Here is a 16,313-nt window from a genome sequence, read left to right as displayed (position 1 = left end):
AATTCTTTATAAGGGAAAATTGGAAAATTCATACCACAATGGACATACCTGGATAAGAGAATCCTCTAATTGCTCTAGTCGCAACACTCCATCCTCCAAATTGGGCTCCTCTGGATTCTTGTCCCAAGTCAACAAGTCTTTATTAGACTTTGCATCTTCACAGTAATGGGACAACAATCGCAAGTTGTAATGAACATAAACCAAGCTCTCTGCCCGGTCTAAATTCAACCTGTTCCTTTTAACACTGTGGATGAAAGAATAAGAGCTCCAACACCTCTCTGCAGAAGAAGTGTTTACCACCTGTGATAGCACCCGCAATGCCAAACTTTGTAGAAGTGGAGTAGGCCCTCCATGCATGTTCCACCACTCAAGAGCAGAAAAATTCTCTCGATCTTGAATTGCATGCATGCTCGAAAATGGACCAGTGCTGCTCGTATAGTTGCTCACGTGTCTCCGTACCAATGCAGCCTCCTCCTCATCAGGGATTAATCTACTCAATGCAGCCATATATTTTTCGTGAACCTCTTTATCTTGGTGTGGTCTTCTCCTGACTCCCCCCCCAGGTGCTGGTTTTGAAAGCCATGATGGATGATAGTATTTAGGTGTCAAAACATATGCTAATGCATGCAATGGAACATTTAGGCTATCCCATCGTTTTACCACCTCTTCACGAATATATTTGTACAAGGTGGTATCTCTAGGCTCAACAATGTCTTTAATCTGCCCCAACATGCTATCCATTTGCTCATACACCTCCCCAATTACTGGTCGATCTGAATCTGCAAACTTGATCATGTAATAAATTGGTTTGGTGAATTGCAAAACATATTTAACCTGTGACCAAAAGTAACTGTCAAGAACAATGTCCTTGACTTCATTAGCACCATCTGTGTCATTGTTAATTTCATCCCATGTTTCAGCACACACCAGATTAGTTAAAGCTTGTCTCACCCTCACTAGCCGCCTAAAGGTGAGGTAATAACTAGCAAATCTTGTCTTTGCAATTTTAAGCAATTGCAACTTGGAGTAAGTGCCATAGAAGTAGTTTACCCTTGTATGCCCTGTGATGAATTTAATGAGCTGCTTCCCTTTCCTGTAAACCTCAGCAATCCACCCACAATCTTTGTGTTTCACAATATCATGCATCAAAAGGTTCAATGTGTGAACCAGGCACCCAGACCAAAAGATGTGTGGATGAGTACGCTCAATAATTTTTCCTGCTAACTTACAATTTGCTGCATTATCTGTAATCACTTGAATCACATTATTCGGACCAACATCTTTGATTGATTTCAATAGGAGATCTGCAATGTTTTGTGCAGTTGCACTGATGGAGGAGGAGTCATGAGATGCAATAAATACTGCACCACTAGAAGAAACACCAAGAACATTTATCAAATGTTGGTTTCTAATATTTGTCCACCCATCTGATACAATGGATACCCCATAATCCACCCACTCATGTGTAAAACGTGTCAAAGCTCTTTGAACCTTAGCTTTTTCTCTTTCTAATAACACTGTTCTAGCTTTCTCATAGTTGGGGGCCTTGTATCCTTTTGGGGCTTCATTGATGGCCTTTACCATGTCTTGCCAATAGGGAGAGCGAAGCACATTGAATGGTACACCGCAAGCACAAAGAAAACGGACTATCTTTCCATCCACATCATCCCTCCCAGTAACATTAAGGAAATCCCCTATTGTTTTTCTACCTCCAGAGGTTGCAAAAGTACCATGAGGAGATGGGCAACTACCAAATTTAGAGGTTGCACTTGATTCAGAATGAGTTTTTTGTTTCTTGTTTTTTCCTTGTGCAGCCATCTCTAATTTGATGTATTTTTGTCTTTGTTCACTTGAAATGTTTGGGCAAATGTTTACCCCCACGGAACCCTTTCTTTCATCACTGTCTAGCACCCCACAAAGATGCCTCCTCAGACGGGTATATGAACCCGTATATGGTTTTCCTCCATGACAACCATGAGGGCACATCCATTTGTAAGATCCACCACCCTTTCCCCCTTCAAGTTTGGTCACAAAGGTCCACAAGGGATTTGATGTACCTTTCCCATCTTGTGCTTCAGTGTCCTCTTCAAGTTCATCCCCTTCCTCTTCAAACCCTTCCTCCTCATCATACATTGGGTCACTACTATTAGGACCAAGTTCATCCCCTTCCTCTTCCCCTCTATTCCTCACCCTTGCCATCATTAAAACCAAGAGTGGAATGATACATAGAAGCCAAAAGAACACCATCTTGGAATATGGATATAGGTGGTGGACAACCTGTAAATAAAGGAGCAAGTAGAAACAATGGGAAAGAGTAGGAGAGGGAGGAGAAAAATACAATTTTTTTTTCAAAAAAACAAGGGAGTTTGGGGTTTGAACTTACCTCTTTAGCTCTTGTAGATGAAGTCCTCCAAGCTCTTGCTCCAAGCTCCTCCTCCTTCTCCTAGCTCCTCCTCCTTCTCCTAGCTCCTCCTTCTTCACTCCTCCAAGCTCTCCTCTCTTCTCCTCTCCTTTCCTCTCTTCTCTTCTCCTCTCCTCTCTTCTCTTCTCCAACTCTCATAAACTCAAAGTGAGAAAATGAGAAGAGAATGGGGGCTTTATTCTTTTCTAAAGTCACCCTAGACTCACCCTAAACCAACCTAACCCACCCCCTCATGCTAGTTAAGACTCAAGTTAAAACAAATTAAAAAAAAATCAAGTTAAAAAAATGATGCCGCGGGTTGCTTCCGGAATCGCCTGGGAACCGTGCGGGTGGCGTGCGGTTCCGGGCCGGAAGCTTGGCGCCACCCCGTGCCCGAACCGCCCTCGGATCCGCGGTTCCGGGGTGGCCGCAACCTATATGGCAGGAACCGCGTCTAAAAGACGGAACCGCGCCCCCTCCTCCTCAGAATCGCGATTCCTAAAGGGATTCCGGGACGGTTCGCTCCGAACCGCGGTTCCGGGTTTGGATCCTCCGGGGGGGGGGGCGATTCCTGCAACTCTGCACGCAGCTCTACTGCCCACTCTATGTCTCCCTTCCAAAAGACTGCCTCCATCCGATGAGCCGAAACAGTCTGAGGCGGATACGTATGTTGTTTTGTATCTTCTCATGCCTCCCTGTCTTCTCATCATCCCACTCCATCTCTAGAGTCTTCTGATCCGTCGTGACCTTCCCTAGAGTGATGAGCCATTGAACGCCCAGTATTATCTTGGTGTCCGGAATATCGACCACGAAAAAGTGGTCAGTCAATGTGTAGGTGCCCATCGTCACTGAAAGCTCTGGAACATATCGAGCACACATCATGGTCTGATCTCCTGGGACCAAGACTGAAAGCCCATCGAAGCTCTCTGTCTGTATGCCTCTCCGCTCAAACATATGTGCATCGATGAAGTTGTGGGTCGCCCCACTGTCAACCAAAACTGGCACTCGCTGACCACGTACCTTCCCTCGTACGCGTAGCGTCAGATACTTGGGAACTCCTCGCAATGCGGCAAGGGCCCCTCCGGTGGGTGCAAAAGATGCACCACTTGCTGCTGGCGGTGGAGGTGGCAAAGGTCCCTGTCCATCATGGCTATCTCCTGCCTCCACACCATCCTCGTCATCCTCTTCTCCACTGCTCTCGGAGAAAACCTCAATGAAATGTGCCTTGCCAGCAACACATCTATGTCCTAGTGCCCATGGCTCCTGACATGTGAAGCACAACCGCTTCTTCTTCAGCTCCCTCATGTCAATCTGCACACGTCCTGGATTCCCCTTTGGAGGTGGAATACTCACATCCTTCCCCTTAGACTGGAAAGTCTGTCTCTGGGGGTAAGGTGTCCGGGTCTTGGGTAAGACATCCTGTAGGTCCCGGGTCCTGCTGATAGCATCCTGAAGGGTGGTCGGTCTAGCGAATCTAACTAGACCCTGAAGTGGCACTGCTAACCCCTCAACATACATATAGATCCTCCGTGCCGTGGATAGATCTGGCACCGTCACTGAGACCCTCAAGAAATCTGCAATGTAGGTCTCTGGGCTCCCTGTCTGTTTGAGCCTTGTCAGCTCAACAAAATGCTGCTCTGGATCCCTCCAATCAAATCGCTCCATCAATCTCCTAGTGAACTCAGCATATGTCGTCACCATAGAGTGTCCTAGTGTAACCATCCCATGAAACCACCAATCCTAGGCCTCACCATCCAAATGCAATGTCACCACCTTGATGGCCTCTGTCTCCGACATCTGGTTAAGATGGAAATAAATGTCCAGCTTCCCCACCCAAGACCTTGCCGAACTGTTTGATGAGCCATCAAACGTAGGCAAGTGGAATCTACTTACTGCACGGTGGGTGTCACCATCATGATAATGTCGGTACCCTCTATGATGGTCGCGGGGTCTACTATCCCTCTGCAGCTGAACAAAATCACGGAATGAGAGGGCTTCCCTGAACTCCTGCCCATAGGCCTGGTACTCTGCAAAATAATCACCCATGTGTTCAGGCTCTGCCTCTTGCTGGGCTACGGCCCCCGTGTCTGCTCCTAAGAAAGTGGGCATGGTAGAGCATGTGAGGCCACCTGCTGCGCAGTATCACGCTGCTCTGGAAAATGGTGAGATGCACCCGATCCCTCACCAACCTGGAAAACCCATGGACTCTCACGTTGTCTGGCCTTTATTGCCGTGAAACTCTGCCCCATCACCTCAATCTGCCTCAACAGATCCTGCACTGATTTGAGGAGCATATCCGCAAATCTCTTCCCGTCATCATCTACCATTGGAGCCTCCTGCTCTGCGTCCACCACCGGCTCCCTCTGTTCTGCATCCACCACAGGCTCCTCCTGTTCTGCGTCCACCACCGGAACACAGTCTCCCTCTCCGTAGGTATTCTCCAACCTACGCCCAGCGTCTCTGTATCTCCGACCTCTGTAACAGATATAGGGTTTCTCCCCCGGTGTCATAGATTTCTAGCTCCACAGGCTGAGCCAGATCTATGCTCTGATACCACTGTAATATCCCATATCAGGAATATACCCCAAACACAAGCAAACTCCAACCAGAGATGGACTGGGAGGGCATTTACCAGATATGTCGCCTCTAAAAAGAGGACGAGATCCGGAGGCTACCTGGCCCTTTCCAGACTCTGTCTAATAATAGAAACACACAAGTGGTATAATAGCCGAGAATGCTCACAGAGATACAAGTTACAATGATACTATATATACCAAATAAACCATAAACAGATACACAAGAAATGCAGAGAGAATGCTAAGCCATTTTATTATACTGACTAATAAAATGAGTACAGGAGGTGATCACGAAGATGGCACCTCTACTTGCACAAGGCAAGTGAAGAAATACACTCAGAATAGCAAAGGAATGGCCCCTCTCTGATCTGCATCCAAGCTGCTGGGAAAATGATGATGCACTACTGCTGCTAGAAATCAAACGAGGGTTTGGGACTGCTCCCCCCCTTAGAAAAAGTTGAAACTCTGGAATCAAACTCTACTCAAGAAACCCAGAAAAACCCAGAAAGCTCTCCTGGAATGGCCGACCCCCGAAAATCACCCCCTTGGGGTTCTGCGCAATTCATCATTGCTCTACGCTGCCACTGAATAGAACCCTCTGAAACTCAGCCCAGAACTCTGCCAAACTCCTCCAATATGCAAGAGCTGATCTCTTGCTCAATCCCTCGGCTCAAATTCTCCACAAACCCTTAATCCAGACTGCTCCCACAAAGAACTGCATCCCTCTCCCAGTGTTGCACGGTTCTCCAGAACAATGATAAAACCACTGCTAAAATGTTGAAGATATTGTTGCTGCAATGCCAACGAAAATACCTTGCCCGAGCAGGCACTCGAAGTCCCCCAGGGCTAAGGGTGAGATCTTCGAACAGAGACACTCAATGCACTAAACAGTGCTGCAGACTAGCTAAACAGCCAACGTGCTCTAAGCCAAAACGACTATCACAAATGCACATAACCGAATGATCAAAATGAGGGGGCTCCTCTCTCTTTTATAGCTTCTGCCTCTCTCAATCCCAATGCTCACCTTCTTCTGCGTGATTCCCCTTTTGCCACGTGTTCCTCCCCTCCTGCGCAGTCCCTCCATGTGTCTGTGTGGGCTCCATTTCTGCGTCCCCCTTTTGGCCCCCTTGGCTCTCCCTTTAAGTCACAACATTGTGCTACTAGGAAGTGACTTTTAATCTAAAAGTGAGTTATGTCCCCCTTTCTCACGTTTTTTTTATTTACAAAATAACTATAGAAAGCAAAATTTGGCAAAATCGAATATTCCAATTAGTTGGGGCTAATTAGGAATATTGCACACCTCGAGAGAAAAGGTGGGGTGACGTCGAGCTATAGTGAAGAGGACTACAAGAGATGAGGGGCAGGATCCTTGAGGTACCCAAACTCTAGGATCATATCCAGCTACGGGAGCCCCGAGTGACAGTAGCAGGATGACAGATGTCGATAGAAGCAAGATGCGGATGGAGCGGCAGAACAGTGCTAGAGTGCAGGGATTTGTAGCAATGCAGAGAGGGTTGCAGCAGTGCGAGAGGCACAGAGGAGGTTGGAACAATGCAGGAAGGCATAAAGGTGTTTGCAGCAGTGCGAGAGGCACAGAGTTGTTGCAGCAACGCAGAGGCAGCAGAGGGAGCATCAACATCAGGAGGGTTTCTAGCCTGACAAGGATTTCAGTGGTTGGGTAGATCATTTACTTATTTCTCAGTAACTGAGTTGTAGTGCAACAATTAGCAGTGGCAGTGCTATGGGCAGCACGATGCAACATGATGAGAGAGTTGCAGTGCAGATGCAGTGTTGGGGGGAAAGACCAGCAGCAGCACGGATGCAGAGGGAGATGCAGTACAAATGTAGCAGTGATAGTGGCAGAGCCATGGGCAGCAGTACAAGAGGCAGTAGTCCAGAGGATGTTGGGCAGTAGGCCAAGCATCAGCACAGGTAGCGGTGCCAGATGATCAGGGTGATGTTCAGTGATGAAGCATTACTAGAGCACATTCCTCGCTAAGAGGGAGTGTTGATTTGGGGTAGCATCGGATGTCCTCTAGCCATGAAAATTGGTTGAGAGGCTAAAGCACATGAGATCTCCAAGACCCAGAAATGGTTTGGGGAAATTCCACCCGGTTAGAAAGATATTAAAAAAATTAATATTTTTAATGGACTTCCTAAGTCTAAACTTCGGAAAATTAAAATATTAATGGGTATTAATATAAAACTGGGTGAAAATGTTCTAAATGACATGGATCAAGCCAAATTGAATCTTAGTCGTTGATTAGAGATTTAATCTCGGTCGTTGAAGACTCAACAGAAAAAGTATAAGAAAAGGCTTTAGGGTTAGTTGGAGATACACCAAGATTGATCAGTCAATTCGATTTTCTGGAGCAGGGTTTGCTGAGAAAATTCAAACAAGTGATCAGAGTTGTAGCGAGGGGCAGTGAATGCATAGCAGAGAGACAGAGATAGTGCCGAGAGATCAGCGCTGAGGTAGAGGAGGCTACACAGAGCCAGCAGGAGCCTTGCAGAGGGCCAGAGTGACTGCGCAGAGGCTAGAAGGCCCTGCGTGGGTGACGCAGAGGGCCAAAGAGCCAACGCAAAGCAGCAAAAGGCTAACGCAGGGGGATTTGAGTGACACAAAGACTCAGAGAAGAGCCGAAAGGTTTTTCGTGGAGCAGACTTGTCGAATATCTGCTTCCGAAGAAAGGTATTACTGCCAGATTGACTTCTCTGTTGGGTGGGCCAGTTTGGCACCCTAGTTGTACTCAAGAAAAGTTGCTTAATAATAAAACCCTCAGAACTGTTGCACCAGTTTTCCCAAGTTGGGTTTTCTGTGGATAATTGTCCAAAAATAACGGTGTCACTTGTGTGTTTCTCTATTCTTTCAGTTGATGATCTGTATATGGTTGAGACTGCATTTGTGTTTATTTTCAGTATTTATATGGTTAAATAACTTGTTAAGAAATTAAACAAGTAGGTGAAATAAACCAAATAGTGCAAGAAGAATTTCTAACGGGTTAAACTTAGAAATTCCATCAGCCTCTGCGCAACGTCTGTTGCCTCTGCGTCAGCCTCTTAGCCCTCTGCGTCAACCTCTTGGCCCTTTGCATCACCTGCGCTGACCTCCTCAGCCTCTGCGCCAGTCTTGGCTCCCACTATGTCAGCCTTCCAAACCTCTGTGCTCTCTCTCCGACACTTTCTCTGCCTCTCTGATATGTATTCTCGACCTTCTGTTGAACTACCCCTCGCTGCAACAGATCACTAAGTTGATTTCTCAGCAAACCCTGCCCCAGAAAATCGAATTGACCGATCAACTCGGTGTGTCTCCAACTGACCCTCAAGCCTCCTCTTACACTTTTCCTATTGACGATTCAAAGACCGAGATTAAGTATCTAATCAACGGCTAAGATTAGATTTGGCTTGATCCTCGTTATTTAGAACTTTCTTACCCATATTATATTAATACACATTGATATTTTAGTTTACCTAAGTTTAGACTTAGGGTCTCATTAAAAATATTAATTATTTTAATATCTCTTCACCCAGGTGGAATTTCTCCAAACAATTTATGGGTCTTGGAGATCTCTTGTGCCTTAGTCTCTCCACCAATTTTCATGGCTAAAGCACATCCCATGCTACCAAAAATCAACAGAGAGAAGTGGTGCATATGCTGCAGTTCACAAAGGGATTTTGTTGATCAAGGATGTCAAATTGTTAGATCCTCCTGAGTATTCAAATTTTATTTCTGTTATTGTTGCTTTAAGGAAGAGGATGTAAATATCATTTTAAATACCCTTCCACAATATGTTTTCCCCTTTTTCACTGATGTAAATATGTTAATCTGAAGTTTACCAATGATGCCAAATTGTTATATCTTCCTGTCTATTCAGATTGTATTTATGTTATTGTTGATTTGTGAAAGAGGATGTAAATACCATCTATAAATCTTTCAGCAATATGTTTTCCCCTTTTTTCACTGATGTAATTATATCTATGAGAATATAAGGTTTACCAATGTAAATATATTTATGTAAATATATGAATTATCTTACAAAATAAATGACAACTTGCCATGTAGAGTCTATTACGGTTATGTTTTATTTCTGAATTTTGTGAAAATGACTCGTCCGTTGTGCAACTGATGCCTTTGAGGTTGTTACACAAAGATCTCATTGGGCTACAAGAATGGAATTGTAACATACTGAAAGGAAGTGAATGATAACAGCAAGTCCTTGAAAAGACATCTCAACCCAGCATAGCATCTAGTGTTCAAATCAATATTTTACACAATGGAAAAAGTTTCTAAGCAGAGGAACAGACCATTAAAATTGAATAACTATTAGCCTTGGAGCCCCAACATTACAATATCCGATGAAATAAGTGATTTACAAAAAAAACACGAAAGTAAAACTTACAAATCTATATGCTGGAAGGAAAAAGACATATAACGTTACTAAAGAACAACTTCTAGTAGACTTACCAATCAAAATAAAAACCAAATTATTCTCTTCTTCCGCCATTTCGTGAATTTTCTGGAAAAGCTTTGTCACCTGTTACTCAGATATGAAATGGTCAATGAGTATTTTCAACGAGATGCCCGATGAAATGCAGAGAAATGGCAGAAATTATGTTAAACAAAGACAGACAAACAGACAATTCCAGGCAAGGACATCACGACATTCAACAATCTACAAAAAAACTGTTAGCTAAAAAATGGCAAACCCAACTATCTCTAAAACTCATTGAATGCAATTCAAGAGAGCACTTGGTCACTTTACAGTACAAAGAAAGGCACTTGTGAGAATTTACAGTATATTAAACAGAAAGATGGAATAGCTGGGAATTTACAGTACAAAGAAAGGCACTTGTGAGAATTTTCATTGTGATTTCTCAAGTGGCTGATTTGTAATTTCCATCAGTCCTTTAAATTTAAGATTTGAAGGCTTTTATGTGTGCCTCATTTGCATCAATCTAATTTACCAAGGAGGAAGTCTAGTGTTCAAGCTTCCAAGCTACTATTGCAAGGACTCTCCTTGAGTTTCGTTGAGGCGTTTGAAGGGTTCTCATCTCTTGTAACCAAATTAATAAAAGGCTGATTATTTTGGGTGGGAGCTTTGGAATTTTTCCCATGATATCCCTTCTCCCTATTCAGAGGAGGATCTTTGCTTGTGGGTGGATTAATCTTAGTTGCTCTAATTTTCTTTGCTAATCTCATTTGCTAAAGTTCAACTCATGCATGATTAGTTCTCTAACATAGCACTCATTTCTCTCTTTTTTATTTTATTTTATTTTCGCATAAGTTTAACATTGGTTTATGTTTGCTCTTTCCATTCCTTAAGTACTTGTATCATGCAATCCATTTGCATGCAATATTTATTTTTGAACAAGCAATTGTTTCATATTTATTTGGCAAGCATAGACTATTTTCACTTCTTCATCTACTTGGTTCTATAAGTTTCTTGAATACATTGCTTCAATACATTTTGTCAACTCATGTGTATCTGGCATTTTGGTTATTGATATTTATCTCTTGAAACATTCTTTTGTCATTTCATTTGGAGCAATTTATTGTACTTGCAAGCAATACATTTGTGTAATGACCAAAAAGTGGTATATCCAGCAGAAATCTTTAAAATACTTCAGAGATGTAAATGTCCATTATAAGACATGAAACTATCTATTGAATATTGTATAATGAATTGATGTAAGATAATGAGATGATTACAAATGAGAATAAGGGTCTTCTTATATTCCCTAGGCAAGTGCCCTTTCATGAATGGTCATGTTTCTAAAACATGCTTTTTCATTACTAACTAACTAACCATTAGTTAATTAATTATTATTTATTATTATTATATTTATATTTATATTTATTATTTTTAGATGAATTATATTCATAACATTGCCTCTCTCTTCAAGAAGCTTTGTCCTCAAAGCTTATTGGCAATATCTTCTCGTCTCTTAACTTTCATCTTCGTTGATACAAGATGATATGATTCTCTGAGTGATAGACAAAATTGTCATACTGAGAACAGATCGAACCATCATAGATTAATCTTCTGGGAATCTTCTGATCTCTAAAAAGTTGTGATAAATAGTTATTGTAAGACTGGATTCTGCAAAATTTAGTATTCTTGGGAACATAAATTTGTCGTTTATGTTTAGAGTGATACTGGTACGTAGATTGATTGGAAAGTCTGCTCCTGTGATTCGGATGTCGATAAATAGTTCTTCTGGTTGGACTTTCCCTTATCATGTTAGTGGTTGTTTCCTGATTTCCTTCAAGCACTGTTGTTGTTGAGTTGGATATTGAATCATCGTTTGGAATGTCCGTTGTTTGAACTGCAACTTCTGCATGTGTCTTCACTTCAGTAGGTTTATCCTTTGCTTGAGTTACAATTTTGACTGGATCGGTATTTGTTTCTTTATCTTCAACTTGGACTGAAATGACTAGAAACTTCAATAATACTACTTGAAGTTGTTCTAACTTGTTATTTACTGATTTCTTGTCACTTTTAAGCTTATTTATTTGCGTAAGTGAGGCTTGGTTATGATTCCTTAGACGTGAAAGTTCGTCATTTTCTGAATTGTTGACTTTGTCCTTAGTATCTTTCTCTTTATCTTTTAAATTTTTGATTTGCTCTAATAATTTTTTATTAAGGGTTTTTAGGCACAAATTTTATTTTTTCTTTTTTTGATTGGCTCTAATAATTTTTTATTAAGGGTTTTTAGGCACACATTTTATTTTTTCTTTTTTTGATAGATTCTCCTTTAGTTCCTTATCAAAACTTTCATTTTCTTTTTTTAGTCTTTGTTTCTTAACCTTGGACTTTTTTATCTATGAAAGTAATTTCTCATTGTGGTCCCTTAGACGCCAAATTTCTTCGTTGCTTTCTGTTGATTTTTCATGAAACCGATCTTCGAGATCTTTATATTTCTTCTTTGATGCTTCGTTCTTTTGTTGAAGTTTTGTGATTTCTTCCTTTAATCGTTTTATTTGCATCTGCTCATTGTCTTGATGTTCTTCTGTACTAAATAATCTTCCACACCTTGGACAACATAAATTGCACTTTTTTTTAATATATGTATATCCAATTTCGTCTAGACAACTTGGACATTTAGTCCAAAATAGTGATTGTTGTGTGAGACTCATCTTGACTACTTCCTTCATTATTTTTGAATTAGGCTCCATTTTTCTTGACTTGATAACCTTCCTTGGTAATTTTATTTTATTTTTTTATTTTTATTTTTTTATTTAAAAATATATATTCTCAACAACAACAACAAAAATTCTTAAACTCTCTTCTTTTTTTATAATTTTTTTCTTTTTTTTCTTTTTTTTTACTTTATTATGTTTTATTTTTCTTTTATAGAGTTTTTTTCTATATATATTTATAATCATTTTTTTTCTTTTTGAAAAGTTACAACCCTAGTGAAACGTGGCTATTCACCTCTTTGGGGTATAATATAAAATATATGTCCACTTATGTGTCTTTGACTCTGTTAATTTTCTCCACATAAAAAGTAAAACTTACCATTCACATAAAGAGTTTTCATATTCTTTTTGTTCTTCTTTTACCTTGAAAATACCATGGGTTGCTAAAACCACAAGCTTGTAAACCACTTAATGAAGAATCAAGATAATCTTATCTACTCTTCTTTCTCTTACGTATAGTTTTAAAGATATTTGGAAATATTCCCTTTTGACTTTATCATGCACTTTTTATCAATAATGTAGAACCTTTTTATATATATGAATGTTCTCCTTCAAAATTTACATCAGACTATTTTTTTTTACTAGAATCATTGAAATGTCAATGGTCAAAAACCTTATTATTATTTTTTTTTTAATTAGATATTTTTTTTTAACTCTTTTCTTTTATAATCTTTTTTCTAGTTCCTTTTTCTTTAAACTCAGGCCTGACCGAAAATGGAGAAACTCCAACTCGTGTAGGGAAACGCTTTAGTTACGAAGACAAGTTGATGGCCAAACGTCAGGATCTGCCAACATGGCTCTGATACCAATGTAATGACCAAAAAGTCGTATACGCAGCAGAAAATATTTAAAATACTTCAAAGACATAAATGTTCATTATAAGACATCTAACTGTATATTGAATATTGTATATTGAATTGATGTAAGATATGAAATGATTACAAATGAGAATGGGGGTCTGCTTATATACCCTAGGCAGGTCCCCTTTCATGAATGGTCATGTCTCTATGACATGCCTCTTCATTACTAACTAGCTAACCATTAGTTAATTAATTATTATTTATTATTATTATATTTATATTTATATGAATTATATTCATAACAATTTGGAACTTGTGGAGCTACATTGGATTAATTGTTTCATTCTTTATTTTCCATTGAAAGATATTGGTATTATTTACTTGAACTCTGTTGACCACTACCGGTCAACCGCCCATAGCAGTACACCCCCTTTTTTCTTTGCAAAAAGGGTAGCGCTTGATCGACATGTCTGTGCCATTCTTCAATCATCGACAGCTTGATCAATTTATGTTGTAAACCCAGTCTGCATGTATAAATTGTAAATAATCATAGCAGATATGACTCATGTCTATAAATTGCCTAGGTGGACCTAATTTTCTAAATGATAATCTACGTCCCGGAAGGATTTTCGTCTCACCGATCCATGATCGGCAGAGTTTTCCTTCAACCTAACCCCAAAGTCGGGATGGATTTTGTCATTAGAATCTTAGGAGAATCCTAGTGTGTTAATCTGCTAGATTATAGTTGTGTCGCAGAACTGGGTGATTTATGAGGGTCTATGTCAAGTGGGTTCTCCCCTTTGAGATGTAAAGTTGTAAAAGTCATGATGTAAAGTGTCTTGAGGGTTAGAAAATGTTTTAATCCCCTCATGAGTCCTAAGTCCTAGGTCCTAGGTGATTTTTCCAAAGGCTAAGTTCGAGGATCCATTTAGAAATTAAAAATAAATAAATAAATCGCTGAAAAATAAAAATTTAAAAATATATATATATATATAATAAAATAATAAAATAAATAAATAATAATAATAATAAATTATAAAATAAAGCAAAAACCCTAAAAATAATAAAATAATAATATTTTTGAGTAAATAAATGCAAATTTTCATTTTTTAATGAATTAACTAATTCGACGGATGAGATTAAGAGATATCTTGATTCTCATCGACGGTCGAGATCATTTCGACATGGATCACTCGAACTAGCCGTTGGGATCATTTCCTTTAAGTAGGGTGTTTGGGGTCATTTGAGAGATTGGATCTGTGAGTCTGGTGCTGAAGAAGCTCTCTTGTAGTTCATTTTTTTTTGTGCAATAAAGAAGACTTTGGGGTTAAAAATCTTGTTGGTGTTACTCTTCTGAAAATGCTGTAAGATTGTTCTATTTTTTCTGCATAATTTCATTTTCAGCCATTGATGATAGCTTAATGAAGATTGATCTAGGCACAGGTATCTTGTTTGATCTTTGGGGTTTGAATGATAGTTTAGATTCTGAAATATATTGGCAGGTATCTCCATTTGATCGGGGTTTCACTATTGTTTTCTCCTTCTACATTGATGGTTGATTTTAAGCTGTGCAGGAAATCCTTTTTTCAGATTACCGGGCGTTAGAGGAAGTTCTCGGCTGAACCAGCCAACTCCCGGGTTGTGTTTTCTGAAAGAGCCCAGCCAGTTCTTGATCCCGAGCTTATCATTCGAAATATTTTTTATGAATGCATGCAGGGTTTTCTAAAGCGTTTTACATTAAAATCAAATTTTGATAATATTACTATGATTATTGATAAATCTGGCTTCTTAAGAGCTTTTGGTTTGTAAATACTGTAATTCTTTTGTTGGATCTAGGGTTTCATTTTTGGTTATACATAATATAGGGATTTGCCCTTTTCTTCAGCAGGTTGCAGGGTGTTCTCTGAAAGTTTCGAAGGGTTTTACTTTAAAATTTTGCATATATCTGTCCGGTTTCTGTTTTCTACTTACAGGTTACAGGCTCGAGATAAGATCTGGAGGAAAAATTTAGTTCTGCAGAGTCATCATTCGCTGTCTAGCCCTGCAACTGCAAGCAAAAATATATACAATACAAAGCCCGCGATCAAAACGTGTCCCTTGCGTTCCTCCGCTGCCTCATTTATCTTCCTCTGCCTGCTGCCGTTCTCCATTCCTCAGGCTACAATCACTGCAAATCCTGCAACTTATACTGGTCGTTTTCGTGGGTTCGTGCTAGCATACAGTCCTCGGTATACACGTTTGGAGTCTCATTGCATCTCCAGACGGCAGCTACGTCTTGCTCTCACCTGTGATAAGAAATATAAAAATAATAGACTGCGTGTGGCTGCCCTGTTTGCAAGCATTTAAAGGTCCTTTCTTATCTGCCGTCAAGGTGATCCGCAGACAGATTCGAGCCCATCACTCAGCTAACGTGTGGTTTCGAGTTTCACTTCTGCTTCTTTGAGATATGTGTGGGATCGACTGCATGAGACCAACAGCATGAGCATCAGGTAAAAGGAGCATCGGTTGAAAGCCGCTCACGTGCCAAGTAAAATCCGATTTGTATTAAAGCCGCATATTTCTTCACGCTGTGGCATCATTTTGGTTTCAACGTAAACCGTAAATTCAACGTGGTTTCAGTTTATTTTGGATTTCTTTCTAATAGCGTAAGTCTGCCCGCCTCCTGACTACAGCAGTAAGATTTTTTCGTTTTGATTGCAGCGTGAGTCTATCTGCGTCTTGGCGTTTTAGGGTTATACGATTTCAATCTTTGATTCGGCTTTTGATAGCGTAGTTTTATTTCTCAGTTTTAGGTTTTATAAAATAAAAATAAAAAAAAATCGATATTCATTTGCATTAGTTCTTTATTTTTGGCTTATGGTCCTGTATACATTGGTCTAGTTTAGATTTAGATTTTTTGTATATTCTCATTTCATCGTAAATATTAGACTTTAGGTCCTTTTATTTTTGTTTAGACTTAGATTTAAATTTGTTTTGTTTATATATATATATAGTCTCATTCATAACTTTAGATTAGGTTACATTAGATTCTTTTTTTAGGTTTTGTTTATTAATTTTTAGATTTAGTTTTTATCTTTTAATTTATTTAGTTTAATTTTCTTTTAAATCATTTAAAAAATAAATATATATTTGGACTTTATTTCATTTTTAAGCTTTAAATTTTTGCCATAATTCAAAAAGCATAAAAAGGCATTTTTTTTGAAAATTTTTTGCCAGTTTTAGTCTCAGCTCGTCACATTTTATTTTTTTGCTGAGATTCAAATATTGATGCGGAATGAATGTTCATCATTTTAGACAAGTTTGCACATGATATCTGGTTAATGATTCCTAATTGC

The 16,313-nt window shown here is 39.7% G+C and overlaps 1 protein-coding gene across 2 annotated transcripts in view; it reads right to left on the bottom strand.

The window, feature by feature from the left end:
- Positions 1-16,313, bottom strand: part of LOC149173497 (pachytene checkpoint protein 2 homolog) — a 347,964-nt gene that overhangs the window by 160,080 nt on the left and 171,571 nt on the right. For both annotated transcript variants that reach the window (XM_089424626.1, XM_089424625.1), the window contains exon 9: positions 9,443-9,512. In XM_089424626.1, coding sequence (XP_089280752.1) covers positions 9,443-9,512 — 70 coding nt within the window. The remainder of the gene's footprint in view (positions 1-9,442; positions 9,513-16,313) is intronic.

The sequence above is a fragment of the Pinus tabuliformis genome, chromosome 4_2, assembly GCF_031772625.1.
Source record: "Pinus tabuliformis cultivar Carrire ecotype Pingquan chromosome 4_2, CPIR1, whole genome shotgun sequence".
NCBI lineage: Eukaryota > Viridiplantae > Streptophyta > Pinopsida > Pinales > Pinaceae > Pinus > Pinus tabuliformis.
The sequence above is the reverse complement of the archived record's forward strand: the minus strand, read 5'-3'. Positions and strand labels throughout refer to the sequence as shown.